At 36.7% G+C, this 20,864-nt stretch overlaps 1 protein-coding gene across 1 annotated transcript in view; it reads right to left on the bottom strand.

Moving 5' to 3' along the window:
• EYS (eyes shut homolog) overlaps nt 1-20,864 on the bottom strand; it is a gene marked incomplete at its 5' end in the record, with an annotated part of 718,160 nt that overhangs the window by 44,600 nt on the left and 652,696 nt on the right. The window contains 2 exons of the mRNA XM_082756672.1: nt 129-311; nt 13,943-14,115. Of these exons, the coding sequence (XP_082612798.1) occupies nt 129-311; nt 13,943-14,115 (356 nt within the window). The remainder of the gene's footprint in view (nt 1-128; nt 312-13,942; nt 14,116-20,864) is intronic.

Below are 20,864 nucleotides of genomic sequence, written 5' to 3'. Positions count from 1 at the left end.
ACCCTGATTGTTAACTGTGTTTACAAAGCTATAAAGTATTGAAGAGATTATTTTCTTCCTAATGAAATTATATCATGAAAAGAATCAAGAAAAAGTCTGTAAGAATATGTAACAATAGTAAAGCTTACCTTGGCCCTTTTGTCCAGTGAAAAATATCAGGTTATCTTGTAAAGCTGAGTGGTGATTTACCAACTGAAATTTCAAGCGGAATTCATAGTAGAAGGTGATATTTGGGATTGTAGAATAAGCTAGGAATGAAGTATACCCAAAAGCATCTGTGCCACTGAAACTGGGCTGGCTAATACTAATAACTGTTTAAAAGAAACAGAAATTCAGTGTTAGGGCAAATTCTTTAACATACATATTTGCAATTTGTATTTAATAGTCTGTTCTAAAATTAAAACATAATAAATAATACCAATAAATTGATATGCTGTAATATTTTACATACATGCAGACATAGCTCAATTTTTCCTTTAATTTTACACAGTCCTACTTTTACAACTAAATTACTGGCAACTACTGCCATCTCCTGGTCTCTACATAGTATTGTTATAAACTGAAATACACTGCAATATTTACTCAGAGCTCAGACAGACAAAAGAAAACACACAAATAAATTCTCCTGTTAAAGAAATGCCATCCTACACACATCCCAGTGAAAATAAGTACAGGGATATACTGAATCAGTTAAGGAATAGTAATTCTTCACATGTGGAGAAGTAATAGAAATAATCATCATAATATGATGAGTTTACAGTGCTGTGAATAGGACCTATATGAATTATATTGTTTCACACTATTTCCTATACCCTTTGAAATTTTTGAATATCGACGAATTTGGAATATAAAACGTAACTTTACAGTACGGACAAGTTATTTAACATTATTATTATTATTAAGGATCAATTTAATAAAAACTTGTTGGGCATTGACCAAACAAAGCATGCAGCTTTATAAAATAGTTTGCCAGCTGCTGCTTCCTCAAAAGCAGTGAAAGTTACAATTTCATTAAAAAACGTACCAGTTTTGTGATGCAGAAGTTTATACTTTATATGGTAAAAAATGGTAGAATTAAAAAAGCAGATAAAATGCAAATAAAATCAAGTCTGTACACATATATCTGTACTGGTAAACAGTTGGTAGAGTTCTGGTTCAAGCACCTACATGGCATCAGGGACTTCCTGCTGGAGCCAAATATCCAGGCTGCTGTCAATTGTTGCAGTCAGCGCCCAGAGCAAAGATAACATAATGCTCATATTGACAGTATGATTTAGTGAAAAACAGGATAGAAAGGCAGAATAGCTGAGCTTAATCCTGGAAGGCTGAGTGTGGGGCTAGATTTTAAAGATTTGAACACCAATACACAACTGATACGAGCACCAAATGTGGCTGGATCTAGCTTTACTAATGATGGCGGTAGGACGGATTGGGGGAGGAAGAAATGCATAGGAGCACCATGTATAAACCAGATTGGGAAATCCTGGTCAAGAATTATAATCTTCCCCAAGTAAATCTACGTTAGCCTAAATAGCTTTAAACATCTAGCCCAAAATACTTACAGTTTGGGAGAAACAGTCAAATGTAATTGTGCAAATTATATCACCACCTCTAGTTTGTGGAATCTACTTCTAAATTTGCAACCTGGGAAATTTGCCACATTGACACTGATTACTTTATTATCTGAACCTGACAAAAGGTGCAGATGTAGCCACAGAAAACCTTTTATGGCACAAAATTCAAGTCTGCAGAAAAACAGTGTGTACTGTCCCATTTATTAAGCACTACTTCACATTATGCCTTGTTCTGTGATTTCAAACAGGAGCCAGGAAATTTCCATATGAAATGGTTGTTTTGTCCTAATTACAACAAAACTGGCAACGATTTTGTTCTTCTCAACATAGTCTCATTGAACATAACCTCAGGTCTTAGATCTTTATGAGTCATGTGAATTTGAAGAAGAAACACAACTCTCATATTTAAATCTGGTGTTGGCTGCAGTCCACTAGTATTTCCTCAGACTACCTCCACGTGGCTGAGGACAGATCAAGTTCTCCATTTTTTTTCTTCTCAGGAAGCTATGACAGATTGCTCCTTTAACATGAACTAACTTTTTCTTTCTTTCTTTCTTTCTTTCTTTCTTTCTTTCTTTCTTTCTTTCTTTCTTTCTTTCTTTCTTTCTTTCTTTCTTTCTTTCTTTCTTTTTCTTCCTTCCTTCCTTCCTTCCTTCCTTCCTTCCTTCCTTCCTTCCTTCCTTCCTTCCTTCCTTCCTTCCTTCCTTCCTTCCTTCCTTCCTTCCTTCCTCTTCCTTCCTTCCTTCCTTCCTCTTCCTTCCTTCCCTCCTTCCTTCCTTCCTTCCTTCCTTCCTTCCTTCCTTCCTTCCTTCCTTCCTTCCTTCCTTCCTCCCTCCCTCCCTCCCTCCCTCCCTCCCTCCCTCCTTTCCTCCCTTCCTCCCTTTCTTTCAAACATCTTACTCACAACAAAGAACATATCATATCTCTTTGGTAATTTAAACAAGAATTACAACCCATGTGCCATCAAATGTCAAAACCTTGACAGACATTGTCAAATAGGTTTAAAATACTTCTTAGAAATATCAGTTCAAAGTTTAATGGATGCCTCAGTGATAGTCAAGTTAGAAACACCTCGATAGAAGTGACATGTTTTGAAAAACACTGTGCAAAGGGGGAAGACCACACCAAAGCAGATGTATCAGAGAATGTCAATGTGACACATTACTTAAGAGTTCTTGAAGGCAGGACAGCTATTTCTGACAGGACCTTTAATGAATGGCTTACATCCATGACCTTTAACATGGATGTACCCTGAACAAACATCTATTCAGGGGAAGAAGATGGGAGCTCTTTCTTCAATCCAAATCACGATAAACATTCTGGTTCAGACCTTAACTACACTGCAATTTCACCTACACTTTGGGTACCCACTACTTGAGTATAAGAATTGAACTTTACTTTCATGTTCTTCATAAAGAGAAGGCTTACATGGCATCATAACTTATGCACTCTTACAAAAATAAATAAACAAATAATAAATCTGGTATGTAATAATTGTTTCTATGTCAAAATAAACAATAAATCATTGGCATTTAATATTTGTTATACTTTTTTAATTTCACAGTATTACTTGCCTACTTCTATTTTATTTAATATTTATTTACAATAGGAAAGAGACATCTAGGTCCTAAGCCTCCCACCTGTTAGAAGCAATGTGCACAAGTACACCATGGGTGGCAGTGATCTGACCACTTGAGGGCATCTACGCTACAGATGTCCACGTAACAGCTGGCTACCCCAGGTTGTATGTTTTGTTGGTAGAAACATTAAGCACACTTAGGATGCAGTTTCTTTCATCTAAAAAACATCACTTAAGTAGGTCAGGTGAATAGCATTCTAAAATGCTAATTTGACCCCACCAAGCACATAAACAGCCTTGGGCAGTAAGTCAGAGAAGAGTATTATAGACCTCTAAAGTTAGGTGGGATGAAGACTACCTTCTCTGTATCCTGCAACTACCTCCCAGCCCGCATCTCCTTTGTTTTTGGTACCTATTATCGTAAAACTGAATGATGAATGATTGAGAAATTCTGAAGTAGTTCTCTGTGAAATAAGGAAACTTTTTTTTTTTTTTTCCCCCTCTGGTTTTAAAGAATTGGAACTGTAGGACACTCAGAAACTAAATTATGTGTTCAAAGTGACACACAATGGCTGAAGTGGACTGAAGAACTGAGTATAGATGTCTAAACACCAGGCTAGAGCACAGCCACTAAGCATTCTTTGCATATTGAGCTTTTCAGTTTCTTACCCTGGATGTCTGAGCCCAGCACCTTTCAAAATCCCTGACAAGATATAATTTTCTTAATTTGCATCTTTTGGCTACATGAACATCTCCTCTCATCATCTTGTCAGTACTAGGTTAAAGGTTGGACTAGATGATCTCAGAGGTCTTTTCCAACCATAATGATTCTATGATAATTAAATCCCTTTATGGCCTTTTTGCCCAGTTCTGAGTGTAACCGTGCATTTTTCTGGGGCTGTGAAGTACTCTCAATAACATATCCAGCATGTAGGCGCTTAAGGCATTCCTGCTGTGCTAGAGCTTCTGGATACAATAACAGACACCACCAACCAATGGCTTTTAGGATAAACAATTTATCTCAGAATAGCAGCACAGAAACAAACAAAAATCTGTAGTACAAATACCCAGGTCAAAACAACAGTAAATCCAGTGATTCATTAATATTGGGCTAAGTGTAAAATTTGCATAACCCTGGTTATCAGAGAGGCCAACAGGCAGCAGGGCATGGCCTCTCCTCTGGATGAGGAAATCAGATACACTGACAAGTTTGGGGAATTTCAAATAACTCCCTGATTAGACTACCCTCCTTTATTGTTGGGTAGTAGAAGGACTACCTGAACTTGTCAAACAGCCCTCACATCCCACCCTTGCTCCCCTCCGTGCCTGTTCTCTCCCCTGTGTGCACAGTACCTGAATGCTACCTGAAGTGGTGCACAACCATTGTATAGACCTATACTTACATCAGGCATGTAGTCACCAGACGAAGAAATACCACACAAGGAAACCATAGCATTATGCTCACAGGCATATTTTGTGAAAACCATTATAAGTTATTTTGTTTTAGTTCCTCACAGTTTTCTCCACAGTGTTGGAGCAGTTTCTGACACCTACTAAAAGTGAGCTGCAGTGTCTAATTAACTACCCTATCTTTAGCAGGCAGGTACACGCAGCAAGTGTTCATAAACAGTCCTCCCTATGGTGATCTCTGAAGGGTAAAAAGTATTTAGATATGTTAATTAATCCTGAGTCAAAAGCTTGCATTTCAAGCTAATCTAATAAATCTAACTTGTCAGAAGATACTTATCCATGTTTTATCTGTTTCTGGGTGGTTGCTTACAGTTTTATGCCACATTTTAAATCATGATTCTTCTCTGCACTAAGTGTTATTTATCAACAGGTCTTTATCCAATCACATCAAAACCTGAAAGGTTACGGTAAATATGTATTGGTGTAAAATGTTCAGTCTTTGAGATATCTTTCATACAACGACCTTCGTTAGTCTAAATTTAAAACAGACTACTTTGCAATACTCTTACATATTTTTAACTTAAAAATGCAACAAACAAAAAACCCACAACTATATGAAAAACACAGTAGATGGTAAATTCACATCAAGTAATATAACTCCACCTTTTCCTTTTATTCTCTATTTTTTTTATTATAAATGTATGGAGCCAAGGTAGAAAATTGTGTAATCTTGAAGCCCTCTTTTCCTTGAGAAATAGTCCTTCAAAATGTTATTTTCAAAAGACTTATTGCTGAAGGAAGAGCAGAGGGCACAGCTGTCTCCATTGGGCTCCATTGTTATTTTCCTTTTCCTGCCTAGCCACCATCCAAGCCAGATTCCCACACTTTTGCTTTTGCAGTATACAGTATGAAGTTATAAAGCACAGAGTTGTGTCCCAAAGGCTATTCTTATGAGCCATGCAAAGCCACACTCCAAATTAACTGTGCCTAAAACACAAACAGCTCTGACAGAGAACTTGAAGCCTTTTATCAACTTTTTTTGTCCTTGATCCCATCCTGTGTCTCTCTGTCAGTCTTATGCCATTTATCACTGTCCTATTCTGCATTCCCAGTACCAAACAGGTAATAAGGTATGATATGTCCCATTGACTCACAAACAAATAATGACAAATTATCCCATTATATAAATATATAAATACGGTTGGCTACCTACTTCCCTAGGACTGTACATCACATCAGAGGTGAATACAAAAGTGGGAGGTGAAAAAAGCAAGTATAGTTTGAAAAAAATCTTAACAAAGAGGAGAGAATAAAGTGACAAGGAAGAAAGAGAAAAATGGTTTCATTATCTTTGAATTTTCTGTTATGAGTTAAAATAAATGTTCCTTTCAGCATTCACTGCCAATACATCTTCGACCACAGCTTTACAATTCATTGTAAAAAACAAGACAGATGAATGGGATAAAAAAGAGGTGAAGACTTCAGACTGTAGAATTACAATCAGAGAAGCCAATTCTTTACATTATAATTGACAATCTCTGAACAGTTATCAGCTGAGTGCCTGGCTCCAGGATGAGCAGCCATATACATTTGGGGATGAGTATTAATCAATTCTCCTAAAAAACAACTCACATACTTGAGAAGACAATATTGAAATGGGAATAACTGGTAAACATATTTTCCAGCCTTCTAAGATGTATAAAAGTCTTCAGAAATGTGTCCTTTGTTGTCATGAAATTCTGCAGCCATCATTCCTTTTGCTGGTTTGCAGTACAGCTTTTAGTAAACAAAATCTTGCTCCTGAGCATAGAAATATGAATGAACAGAGAGAAAAATATTCCCTTTGCTGAGTTTACAAAAACATTTTAAGTGCTGCTGGTCTGTTCATACTCTTACTCATCATGTTTCTAAGGAGGCAGCAAAAAGGACAGGTGTTTAATTGACAAGCTATGCTCCTAATGAAAGTGGCTGGCTTAACAAAGCAAAGCAAATTACAAATCAATTTCTATAAATCAATATATATTCACAATGGCCGATTTTAAATACAAATTTGCATGCAGACCTCTGGCACAGGGAAGGTACCTCTGTGCAGGTACCTCTGAGGTAGGAACCTCTTTCTGTGCATGGCATTACATTACAAGGTATCAAATCAGGGATTGCTGGCTGACAGGTGAAGGGAAGACAAACTTTCTGCTACAACTCCCCCGTCCTTTGTGCCTGGAAAGAAGTAGAGGGTTAGGGAGGACAGGGAGGTACTCAGGGACCAACAGTGGAAATGAGAGAGAAGGCTTGTTGTACAAACAGGTAACAGATACAGCAAAACTTGTGAAGGAGAGGTGAGATGAGCAAGTTAAGCCGATATTTATTCTACGTAAAAAACGGTTTTCTTTAACAATCAACCCACTTTCCTTACCAGAAGCTCTGTGAAATGCAAGGAGGTAAAGGTAAGGGTGGCCTGAGCTGCAGGGAGGAGCTGTGCCAACTGGGAGTTCAAGGGTGTATTAGATGACCCACGATGTCTGGAAGACTATTGTATGAGGAGTTAGTGATCCACATAACGGCAAATTCAGGTGTGTGCTCCCCTCCAAGAAAAATATCTCAAGCATTCATTTTATCTGTTTTGTGGGATCAGTGGTATAGTTATGTGGTATTGTTATGGAGCCCATGGGCCCTATTAGCTTAGCTTATTTCTGTAACTCTATGGAGTAGTAATTTTTTCACTTCTAAGTGGAAGCTGAGATTTGATACAAAACTGATTTCACTGCTCAAGGATGAAACTGAAAAACTGGTAACAGAACAGTGACATCAAGTGTGTGCATGTGACTGTGTGCATGTGTGTTTTGTACAATTTTTATGACATACCTTACTTTGGAGGGAAGGAAAGAGGGAAATTAAGGCCCAGATAATGATCCAGAAAATAAATTCACTTGAACAGGAGAAAAGAAATCCTGATCAGCATTCCCCAAAGTCTCTTACCACTGACCAAGACCTTGTGAGGCATTTTTTTTTATCTGAGGAAATTCCCCTTGGGCATCCATCGTCACTGAACTGCACAATTTAGTCTGCAGATGTAAAAAGCTCTGAAGGTGACATTGTGTGACAAACATAGCTGCAGAGAACACTTCACTTGCAGGCTGATTTTCACTCCACAGAGTTTGGAGCAAGTGGCTATTCCCACTTCAGCAGTTCGAAATGAATTTTATACATGAGGGAATACATCCTACAGAAAACACAGGCCAGACCCTCTGGACTGGCAAACATTACCATAAATGTTGCTCAGAAATGTGTTGCAATGAACATACTTACAGAGTGCTGTGAATACATGCTGGGCACAGCCCTTTTCAGTGTGTGTTCATCAAACACAATGTCACAGTTAGGATTCTATTTGATCTTGTCACAGTTATACCTTCACAAAGCAAAACTAAAATAAACTCCGCAGTTTGGTCTAAAAGACTGCAGTTTACACAATTACTCATCTTTGCAATGCGCACTCCATTGAAATGCTTCTCTTTCTTTTAAACTAATCTCTGAGTATACAAAGTGCTTGCCCTTGACTCCTGAAGCATAAAATGCTTCCTATTATGACCAACAGCTTTTCAGAAGGGTCTAATTTCTTGTGTAATATATAATTAACCACATCAAGGGTTGAGAACTCCAGGTGTTCATTTCCATTCCTGGTGAATGAACCATTTGTATTTCATGTTTTTCCATGAGCATTTATGAGGCTATCACAACTCAGCAGTAGAGTGACACCTGGATATTTCCTCTTTATGGTTTCTGATTTTTTTTTATATTTGAATTTCTTACTTTATTTCAAACATATGGAGCTCATATTTTACAGACCATATCAGGTTCCTGTATGAGCCAGGGAATGACCCCAGATTGTACATGACTGCAGGTGTTGGAAAAGGAAAAGGAAAAGAGATGAAAGAGAAAGAGAAAGAGAAAGAGAAAGAGAAAGAGAAAGAGAAAGAGAAAGAGAAAGAGAAAGAGAAAGAGAAAGAGAAAGAGAAAGAGAAAGAGAAAGAGAGAGAGAAAGAGAAAGAGAAAGAGAGAGAGAAAGAGAGAGAGAAAGAGAGAGAGAAAGAGAAAGAGAAAGAAAGAGAAAGAGAAAGAGAAAGAGAAAGAGAAAGAGAAAGAGAAAGAGAAAGAGAAAGAGAAAGAGAAAGAGAAAGAGAAAGAGAAAGAGAAAGAGAAAGAGAAAGAGAAAGAGAAAGAGAAAGAGAAAGAGAAGAAAGAGAAGGAAAGGCTGGCGACTGAGATCGTAGCAACTGAAGTTTTTTTTTTTTTTTGATGTACAAGAATGGTGAACTCTCTTTAGTTTGACAAGTATTTTTAATAGTTTAGGCTAACTGAAAATACTTGACTTGCATTTCATATTAACCTTAGTAATTTGGCCACATTTATATTTAAATTTTTATAATTAGAATTCTCTTCTATTTTAAAAGAGTTGAAGTATGGACATGTTTGAGCTCAGGCTTTCTCCCTGAGTGGAGGAAGGACTGCAATTTTTCATTTAGATCAGATCTTATGAAATGATAAATCTCTCCAGGTGACAGCCCATTCTAGTTCTAACCTAATCCTCATTTGTTTCCATAATGAGTTGTTGATACATCTTCCTGACCAACTTTTGAAAGTAAAAAAAAATAAATATATAGGAGGTATTTTAAAAATAGTTTCACAGAAAAAAAATGTTCTTAGCGCTGTTGGAGAATGTGTGTTCATTGGTCCGAAATGGTAAGATTTGCAAGCACTTTCATTCACCAGTGTGATCCTAAACACCAGAGTAGGAAGATACAGACACTTTCATTTACAATCTGCAAGAAACACAGTGTAAGCCAGTTTTTACTAAATTAAATGTAAAAGGAAATTTATCAGACCAGGACTTGAATTTTGGCTGCTTTTATACAAATCTACTAGCAATAACTGGTTTTGGTTTAAATGCTCTAGATCCCTTCATGTACAGCTTAAAAAAACTAAGTTACTTCAGAGACTGAGTCAAGCTGCTCATGCAGACATCGTCTCTGTTCCAAATTATTGTATATTGGTGATGTAAATTGCTAAATATTTTCCATTTTTTATTCCAGTGACTACAATCCTCTTTCAGGCATCATTTTTTTTCATGAGGGCTTTTAACACCAGAAATCAATAGTCTTAGGTTATGTCATAAAAGCTTGCCCGTGACCCCAGAAAGCAGCACAGAGGCACCAGCTGGTGGTGGAACTCAATTAACACTCCACCCCAGATACCCGTGGCCCATCACAAGAGCCATCAGCCCACCACAGGCTCATCTCCACAAGCCCACAGATGCACAGAGCCCAAAGGCAGGTGGAAAACCATATCAGGCTCCAGAGGAAGGGGCACCCTGTCTGGACTGTCCCAGGAGAGCCTCAGCCCCAGTGTCTAATCATGGCACCAACCATGATGCTGGAGTGGCTTTTGGACTGAGGGGGATTGCTGCCTGGGGGCATGGGACACATTGTGGGATCCAGGTGCATCTCCCCCAAAAGAGAGACCACAGGGAAGTCCCAGCCAGCTCTTGGGGGGGGGGGGGGGGGCTTGTATACCCAGGTGCCAGCAACTGGGGAGACTGGGATCCATGGGCAGCTACCGGGCAGACTGAGGGTGTGAGCCCAGCTGTTGAGAGGATCCATTTTGTACCATCTCTTTATTTATTCTCACTGATGAGATCCATTTTGTACCATCTCTTTATTTATTCTCACTACCAGACCTCCATTGTGCTTAGCCAGACTGGGGAGCAAGATGGGACCTTTGGTGTTCTCTTTGTGTGAGTGCTCTAAGTGTCCATCTGTGGTTTGTGTGGCTGGACAGGTATATATGTCCATGTGGGGTGTATATGTGTGCTCTTTGTGTGTATGCAGCTGGGAACATGTGCGGTGCGTTGGTACAGGTTGGACCTGGGTCATGGAGCTGCAGCAGCCTCACCTCTACCAGGCTGCTGGATCCAGCCCAGTTCCCCAACAAACAGCAGTGAAGTGCTTCTAAAACTGGTGATAGAGAGTAGAGCTGGGTACCTTTATATTAAGAAGCTTGAAAGGAGCCTAGTGATTTTATGTAATTGCAATTTAGTGTTCATGTCTTCCCATATTATCGTCCTCCCACCCACTGACCCATTACACCTTATCTATGTGGCTTCATGAGAGAGATTTCAATATGTAATGGTCAACGTGCAGTCAGAGTAACGTGGTCATCTAGTGATAAAAGCAAGGAAAGATGTGTAGTGACAGATAATGCATCTTACTATTTTTATATTTGGAAAAATGGACATGCTTTTAGAAAGCTTTTCTTGATTTCTGAACTATTATAATGTAACTAAGATAAACACAGAGCAATTGTTCCCAGCCTGGTTAGATTGCAGTATGCTTCATCTCCTTCAGAGACTGAAAAGTGCTTGTTAGCCCCAGGAGCTTGTCTATCTTCTCCATATTATATAGGTTAGTCTAATAAAAGTTACCCTCCATCTTTAAGTTTTTGCCTTGTTTGTCATTTGTATAATGCCATATAGTTTTCTCACTTTTAGAATGCTGCGCGTTCCACATTAAATGATGTATTTTTAACACATGCCAGTTTTTCTCTCCCCCCCCCCCAATGGTGACAACAGTTTTATTATCATATTCTCTTACATATCTGTAAAGTTTCATGTTGTTCTTAGTGTGACTTAATTTAACTGGTAGCACTTGAAACTCTGACACAGGCAAGACCTGTAGCAGTGGGCTCATTTGTGGCTCTGTCAACATCTTGAGTTCCTTTTACTTTGTCTTTTGTAAATAATATCTAGTGACAAATAAACATACTAGGGTTTAAACATGATAGGTTCATCAACATTGATGAAGACCATCAATTATTTGATAAATAGCTAGGAGAAACAGCTTTTCTTCAGTTTCAGACACAAAGTAGCATGAATTTGGTGACTAATCTCAATAGTAGAGACAATGTTATTTCTGTGTCTTGAACAGGAGAAAAATAAATATGCATGCATCTAGTCTTTAAATTTTATGGACCATTTCTTTCTAATAAATTTATTATCTGGGCCACTCATTTTGTTAGAGTAAACAATTAAAGTTGGCTTCTGTTTCTAATGCAATTTATATTGTTCCACAATTGTAATTAGGCAATCTATCATTATCTTCAAATGCCACACCAAATGTATAGCTTTGGTTTTGCTAGCACTATTCCTAAGGCTGTACCCAGCATTCACTGCATTGTGTTTCTCACCTCTTTGTTCAGTTTTAGTTTATGTGACCAAAAGACCTTTTGCAGCTCATTTTAACTTTCAGAGCAACTTAACAAGATTTGTATCTGTGCTTACTTTATTTCTGTTCCTTCTAAACTCTTAAGACAGAGCTTGGTGGAATAATTTTTCATGTTTCAATAATTTTTTGTTGCAGACTTATTCACCCTAAAAGATTTATACTCTGACCTACTAAGTTATTTTTTTCTCCCCCATTTTTCTTTCTTATAGTGATGCTCCAGAAAAAGTTTTCCCTTTTCACATAATAAAATTTCATCCTTTCTGTGCTTTCATATGCTTTAGGTTTGTAGTCTAACCAAACTCATGAATTTGTGTATTTTCAGTTTACACTAGAGACAGCTGACTACAAAGAGTTGTGGAAGAACCTAGTAAATTGAGGCAGATGACAGAAACAGTCCTAGCCTGACACATAGAATGGTGTGCTCTGAACTTGCTGTCAGCAAAGGAAGAAGAGTTTTAGGAGTTTTAATAGGTGGTTTTGTGAAAACCTCAGCATACTTATAAAAAGAAATAGAGTACAAGAAATGATTAAGAAAAAGACATAGTCCTTTTGACAGAAAAATATCAAACACTGTGGCATTATCACACCTTGAATATTGAGGTCACCTCTGGACCCTCATCTTAAAAAGGATGCAGTAGAACTGAAAAGGAACAGAGTAGGCAGTCTGGATACAGCCTGGCTGGTGTACCAAGACTAAGGAAACAGTCTGGATTCTTTAGAAATCATTTTGTGAGGCTTATAATGAGGATGCCTAAAATCAGGAAAGGCATGCATAAAGTTAACAGGGAACATTCACAAAACAGGGAACAAGTTTAAAAGATCTGTTCTGACACAAATCTTGACACATTAAGGTCATTGGATGCATTGCAATGTGTCATTGCAATTGACACATGCAAGCAAATACATGGCAGTACTTCTGCGCATGCTACACATGTACATCTGGAGTCATTTGTTGCAAGATGTTGTATATCAAATTTATACGGGCTCAAAGACCAATTAGAGAAGTGTGTAGAAGAAAAGAAATCTATCAAGGGCTAAGTGATACCCATACACTAACCCCAGCACATGAAGTCCCAATACTCCAGACAGAAAAATACCAATACATTTTCTACACTTATCTACACACTTACTATTGGCTATCAAGTGTCAGGGTGAAATTAAATGATGGATAAAACCTAAAAGTTCTACTGAAAAGTATGGAAATTTCTTCTAATTGACATTTTAAATAAGAGGTAAACATTTGTGATATGATGAAAAAGACAATGCAATCCTTTGATCTGACCTGAACATTACCTCATATTAATTTTGAAAAGCATTTCAAATGCACTTCTGAATCAGCTCAGAATCAGGAATTATTTTCTATATGCAGATCTGTCAATCATTACTTGTCATTACATTTTTAATTTGTTCTTTCTGACCTGAGAAATTCATCACATTGTAACACCTGGTAGTATCTTTATAACCCAGACAGTACTGTTTATATAATCTTTTTATATACAACATGTACAAAGTCATGCTTCCCTAAGTACAGCAAAATTAAACTACAGGAGAAAATTTTTTGTCCAAAGAAGTTCTCAGTCAAATATTTTTCTCAGGTTTTCCTAAGGCAAATTACTAAAACATCAGCCACTACCCCGTATTTCCTGGCTTGTCTACTCAGTTATGGGCCCCTCAGTACCAGAAGGACAATGAGGCCCTGGAGCATGTCCAGAGAAGGGCTTTGAAGCTGGTGAAGGGCCTAGAACACAACTCGCCATCCCTGGAGGTATTCAAGGAAAGGTTGGACCTGGTGCTTAGGGACATGGTTTAGTGGGTGATATCGGTAGGGGTATAGTTGGGCCAGATGATCTTGGAGGCATTTTCCAACATTTTCTATCATTTTGTGATTTTTCTGTCTCCCTTCCTGTTTTATGAAACAACATGCAGAGCAGGTGCTCAGCTCAGGCATTCTTTGCTTGGGACTGGGCATTGGGTAGGAAACAATGAAAGTGGGGAAGTGGTCACTTACAGTGTTTTGTCTTCAAAGTATTTAACTTGTTTCTTACCACAACTTCTGTGAATGATAAAAACATTGTTGTAAGAAAGATGAAGCATACAGTTCTTACCATCACTGCAGAGGATGCCAGATCTTCCATATGGACAAAGGCAAACAGCATCTCGCCCGGACTTTGGAAAACATGTAGCTCCGTTTCCACATGGATTTTTATCACAAGTCATGAACTGGCAGAGCTTTCCAGAGTAGGGTTTAGGGCATTCACAAAACCAATTTTCTGCATCACTGGAAAATTTAAATTAAAAACAAAACAAAAAATGTAAACATATTTGAGAAAGGATGGGTTTTATTCTCACAGAAAATCAGTGACATTTGACTTATGAGTGTAATATATTTCTTTGTATTTGTCCTCCTGTTTTTTCTTTCTTGTGTACCTGGCATTGGAGATGTCAGAATGTTTTCTGCGTGACTTGAGTTGACAGGTTCTTTTTTGTTTTATATTTTAATTTAGTTTTCCTTTCATGGTAAGACACATGACTTTTTCTGATGAGTCTCGTTAGTTATTTGTGCTGCTGCTTTCATAACATGGTCAAAATAACAGCTAAAGAAAAATATCTCTTCTATCATGTCTCAGAAAAAAAGGAAAGAAGGAAAAACAAGATATTCAAAGGTACTAGTTTACTTTGCAAACCATTTGTACATTCAGGTATTACCTACAGGTCTTGATAACACAGTAAAGGAAAACTGAAATATGAATACTTACAGTGGTGATTATATTGAAAGTGAACCAGAATAAACAGGAAATATCTCTGCTTTCATATATCTTATGTTCTCAACTATGAAAAAAATATTAGAATAGACAAGGGAAAAAATAAGTGCCAATAAGTCTCAAGGGGTAAGAATGTGCATATTCTGTTTTTATGAAGTATCTTTTTAGTATGCAAGGACAGCACAGTGGCAGATACAGTCTGGAAATAAAAATCAAATAGGAATACATGGAGTGTAAGGCATTCCTGTCTACCACTTGGTATAAATATCATTTCATTAAAGGCTTTATTTGATTTTCCCCTTGTTTTATGTCTGAAATCAGATGACAGCTAGATAGGTCAGTTTATGTGATTACTACACATCTTCAGTATTGAACAGAAACATGTCTTATACTTGATAAGGTCACATGTGCCCACGGGTATGAATGCAGAAGACATGATGTGAGCTATGTCAAACCACAGCCATTTTATTTTTCCTGATAATAGTATAATCATTAGGAATTTCAGTGGTGATATACGAAACAAATGTGATTTTTAAAAATGTGTCCGCTGCTTACAGTATCCATGCAATCAGGTTAGAGAAAATAATCTGGCTCTGAGAGAACTGCTGCATTTTTTTTTTTAAAGGAAATAAGGGAGCCTTGTGACAGCCTGTGCATAGCAGTTGATTAGTATATTTCTAAACTGACCACCCGCAGTTCTGGGGAGCGAGAATCTCAGCTGGAAAGTCTACCAGAATGAATCTCATGAATAATGCCTCCAGACACCTTTGCAAAAGAAAATTGCTATCAGCTGCAATAATAAATTTCTGTGTGTAGCCTATTCTATTTATAGATCTGCTGCAGACACTGGGACAGGAATGTAAATGAGGTACTGGGATGCCTTCACTTGTGCAGCATCAAAAAGCCTGCTTTCAGCTGTTTCAATATCATCATTACATAGTTTAGCTAATTGAAAAAGCAACAATAAACTGAATTATTCCTGGAAATCTACAATTGACTTTGATGATCTTCTCTAAAATCAGTCATCAAATGTGTGTGTTTGTTTGTAGAGGAGAAGAAAGATCATCACTGCTGACTGCCAAAATACAGAGACTTTAGTCTTCACCTTTAAAAAAAAAGAAATGTAATATATTGTTTTATTGAACTATGTATATCAATATTTGTCATTTCTTCTGTAGTCTTATTTTTAGTGCTGTACAGATGATTAAAAATAACAAGACTCACCAAAAATGGTGAGGAATGTATTTATTATTATAAAAATGAGAAATGTCCTAACATTTTACTGTTTTTAAAACAATACTGTTTTACCATTTACATCAACAGTAAATATAATAACAAAATATAATAACCCTAATGACAAAGAAGGGTGATTCCCAATGAGGCAAAGAAAACAGTTTTTAAAAAGTTCTCCAAAATAATAGCTTGATATTTTCAAGCTTTGTGTTTATTTTGTTTATTCAGTGTTAATCACACTGAATAAATATTACAACCAATTCACAAGAATTAGTGTACTGAAATACAAAATCCCAAATGACTTATTATTCTCTCTCGAAGCAGTCTGTTTCTGTACTTGGTTTCAAAAAGGACAAGGTCCCTTATATTCTGCTGAATTAATTTCAGCTGGAAAGAGCACAAAAATGCTTCAATGACTAGGGAGTTCGCTTCTCCCAGGTGGTTTTCACAATTTCATGGTATCCTGCCATTCTTTATAAATGCATGAAGAGAATGAAAAGGGGCAGCAAATCTGAATAGTAGTATCTTTTGCTTATACCATACACCTATAATGGCTCCTAGAAAAAGTCATTGGATAAATGTGGGCTGAATGTACAAATATTGCCCAATAGAAACACTGTGGAAAATACCAGAATTTTGAGGCTGCAAAATTGGAAAGAAATTTAGAATGTTTTGCAGAAATGTTTCATGTCTACATTTGTGTTTCTGTTCAGATCCAGAAAGTGATTTTGAAGCTAATCTCTTTGTTGTCCCTATTTGAAATGCTTTGGAGTGATCTGAAGAATACATGAACTCCATTTCAGATGAACCCAACCCATAAGACTGTCTCACACTTCAGGTACTCCAGCTGCTAATGGGCGTCCATAGCATGGGGCCAGACCAGATTGTGTGTGTTAAAGCTCCTTGAAACAAGGTGTAGTAAGGATGTTGTCCTCAGCACTTAGGTGCCCTGTAAAACTACTCCTATTGAACTGCATTATCTGCTAATATAGACAGAGATTTACAGATGCAGTCCTCAAAAGAAAATCAGACAGAGATGGTATATATTATATACATAAAAAAAAGCCCCAGATTTTAAACTCGGGCTACTCCTGAAGTATATAAAGAACAAAACAAGCATCCAGAATTGTATGAAGGAGGAATGTCACAATGAATGAGAGAAAATGGGAGAAGAGAGAAATACCATGGAAATGGAGTGGAAGAGACAAGAGCAACACTTCTAGGGCACTGTCACCTCATGTCACCAGCCTTACGGTATATGAAGTAGCATGCGTAGGGAAGATGAACTGTTCTCCCACCTTCTTACAGTCCTCTTCTGAAATGGTAAGGGGTATACTTTTCATTACCATTTCCCATGTTAAAATATTTCTTTGATCTTTGAGGTAGACCTTGGCTTGGAAAGAAAATCATCAAGAAGCATGTGCAAGATCTGACACGACATTGGTAATTCAGTAATAAAAATTCTTCCCCTTGAATCTTTACTGGAATCATCAGTGCTCTGAGCTAATGAATTAACTCAGTGCTCTGAGTTAATGAAATCAAAGTTTTGATTTTCAAACAAAGAGTGCCACCTTTGGGATGACAACACAGTTTTTGATAGCTTAGTGTTTTTAAATTTTGCACAATGCAGAGGAAATTATTATAACGTGATAATACTGTGTCACAGCGGTATCTAATTACAGTTTTTGACTTTTAAACTAATTCCCTTTTTGAAAACAATATTACAATTCCTCTGTATAACGTATCACAGACATCATTTATACTACGGTGATGCAGTGGTGTGGTTCTCCAAAGCACACTACAGTCTCCTATAGGCCTGTGTTTCTTCCATCTATAAAGGTGGAATACCACTACTTACAGAGCCCACAAGTGTTCTGTGATCCCCACTGAAAGCACTGCATGTGCCATTTGCCTACCTGTATGTGAGAGGGCTTCCCTGAAAGTGAATGTACGCAACACCCTTTAATCATGACAGTGCTAAAGTAAGAATTTTAAAAAATGCTTGTTGTAGTGGGTTCAATATTTAATGATGCAAGTTCTTTTACTGCTATCACTATATTATCTGAGATAAAGATATAAAAATTGAAGGAAACAGCTTCCCAAGCTACTTCAGTTAATAAATAATAGATATAATTCCATTTATTTTAAAGTTATTACCATTATTTATTACCACTGCCATTAAAAAAAAAAAAAAAAAAAAAAAGGAAACTTAAAGGAGCATCGTACTTTGCCAGTTTAATTTGAATTACACTTCATGCAAAGACTTGTTAAATCTTCTTTTAGAAAATACTTGGATAATGTAAAAGTGATTAGGTTCTTCTTCTGAAAGCTTTGTGTAATAGACAAATCCACAGAAACTCATTGCAACCAGAAGGATAACCGTATCCCATCAATAATCTTAAAAATATCAAAGGACAATACATAAAAGAGGCATTTCTTCCTTGTGCACAGCAGGTGATTTTCTAGTATATAATATATCTGCCAATCTTTCCTTGTATTATACAGCTCCAAAAATCAATTCAGCTTTCCTGCTGCTTTGGTACTTTCAGCCAGGTTTCCTCAATTATGGTATCTTCTCTAGATCTGAGTGCTTTTGTTAGCTTTACTGTTTTGAATCCTTTTTCCCCTATCAGGAATTATTATTCTGCAAGCTCTGGTGATTCACTTTAAATTTCCTTTCCTTTCACTGAAAGTACTTTCTAAACTGTTTCTCTTTGTATAAACAACTACTGACAAGCTCTCTTTAAACCAAGTCTAAATCACTTGTGAACAAAATTGCTTTTGAAAACTCCTAGGAAAAATACTTCCAGATTGGTTGGGTGCACTCATGAAAAAAAGGTTTTGCTCTAAATTTTGTTTGAGGCAGGTTTACTCTCACTGTTATGCTGGTTCTCGCATGGACTAAATGGCCCCTGATTCTACTGCAGATCTCACACTTAAGCTGTATCTCCAAATTCTTTGATCCATGTTAAAAGTATTAGAGTGGGAAGGATCCATTTTCACTTCAAAATGGAGAAAAGGAGTGACAAAAAGGTTTCAGCACTTTCTTTGCCTGCTGCCAATATACAAGAGACTCTTGCATATAAAATCGTTCAGCTCAAATGAAAAAAAAAAATAATTATAAAATCAAATTAAGAAATTTAATTAAACAGATGCTTAATCCATCTCAGGCAAATAACAACAAGCATCTGCTCAATCTTATCATTTTTAAGTATATATGACCTTCCTCAAACAAGAATACACTCCTGAAATGATACCTAAGCTTCAGAAAGTTCACTGAATTCATGTTGGTGTTACTTACATCATGTTGGTGAAATACTGAAATCATGTTGGTGAGACTTACATGTATTAGCCCTTCCCCAGTCTCCTCAGACTTTTCAATTCTTTCCTGTCCTTGGGTTGTATGGGACAAATGTTAAATAGATTTTATCATCTGCTAAAATGTATTTATGAAAATTCAAATGAAAAAAAATGCTGAAAGGCAATGATTTTGATAATTAAAAACTAGCACTTTATGGAACACAGACAGGACAAAGTAGACAAAGTAGCAGACAGATCTCCAACACATGAAAGCAAAAAACTGCATAACTCCTATTTGTCCTTTGAAAATCTCTCATAATTCTTCTATGACAGCAAGTTTGCAATCACTCCCAGCAGTGCCCTAATCAACCTTTGCTTCAATATATTTACAACTTGCAAGCAGACTCACCAGCACTGTATCCAAAACAGTAACGCTGAACATTAGCATGTATCATATTGCTTCTTGCCCTGTTTTCATTAAAGTAGCATTGTATACTATTAATCATTTCTGTTAGAATTTTGAAGAAATCTTTTAGCACAAAACCATTAATCACTGCAACATTAGATGAATTTATAGTTTGTAGAACTATGTAATTTAGTAATTTCAAAGGTTTCAATGTTTCTTCACAGAGCAACTATAGTTTGTTACACTGATTGTGAGATGGATAATAACAAAATTGACGAACAAAACTGTGAATAATTTGTAAAATAACAGCATTTATTTTAAATTCACAGCATAATACTTTTGAACTATAAAGGGTTTAATCTAAATCCAGAAACAGCAGACTGTAGAAAGAGGTATAATTTGTGTAAATCCAGTGTTCATTATGCTTTCTTTCTCAGTTTCTTCCTAACAATTTTTTCTGATTCTAAACCAGATTTTTTTTATTTATGCAAACTCTATCCAGCCCACTGTGAATTCAATTTATGGAAAGAAGTTTTCATAACCACCTCTTCAGTGCTGTGTCTCTAGTTCTTCTACCAATTTGTAACTCCAATAATCAGTGGCTCAGCATTTTCTTATCCATTTAGCACCCATTACCTTTTGTGTTTGAAAAACATTTCTAACCATAAGCAGTTCATCATCAGTACTTTCTTAGAGGTTTGGTCTATGTACAAGGCTTGGAGCCAGGAATTGGTAGGAATTCACACAAAAGTGTAAGTTAGGCTTCGAATTTTCACTGTTCTCACAGCAAATGGTGCTGTTCACACAATTACTTCCCAATACCTCATGTATATTCAATTGGACAACCTTCTTTTTAATCCTAGGTACAATCTCAAGTTATTCTAGTTTCACCTCAGCCTCTGAACTTCCTGTTTCTATATTAAAAATAAAAATAATAATAATTAAAAAAGAGATAATTTCAAAATATGCATGCAACAGTGTAACACAATAATACTTTTCCAATAATATTTTAACATTAATGAGGTCACCATATCTCTCCTGTTTGATTATTCAAAGCTTGTGTGTGATTTCTCATTTTTAACTGTATTTATTTATGTTGGCTATCTATCTATCTGGGAGCTTGCTGTTTTCTTCTGATTCTTTCATGTGACATAAGAGAAGGTTTCCTCCCTACAAACCATGCCTCAAAGCAGTAAGCATTTGTGGTCAAATATTCTCTGTGTTTGCACAGTGGCTAGTGAAAAGTAGTCCCTTGTTCCTTCTGCCTACACATCACAGCAAATATGATTTAAAACATAACATATTAAACAAAGTATTTTATATACA

This window comes from Aythya marila (genome assembly GCF_965140915.1).
Source record: "Aythya marila genome assembly, chromosome: 3".
Lineage (NCBI taxonomy): Eukaryota > Metazoa > Chordata > Aves > Anseriformes > Anatidae > Aythya > Aythya marila.
Note: the sequence above shows the minus strand (reverse complement) of the source record. Positions and strands in the feature narration are given on the sequence as shown.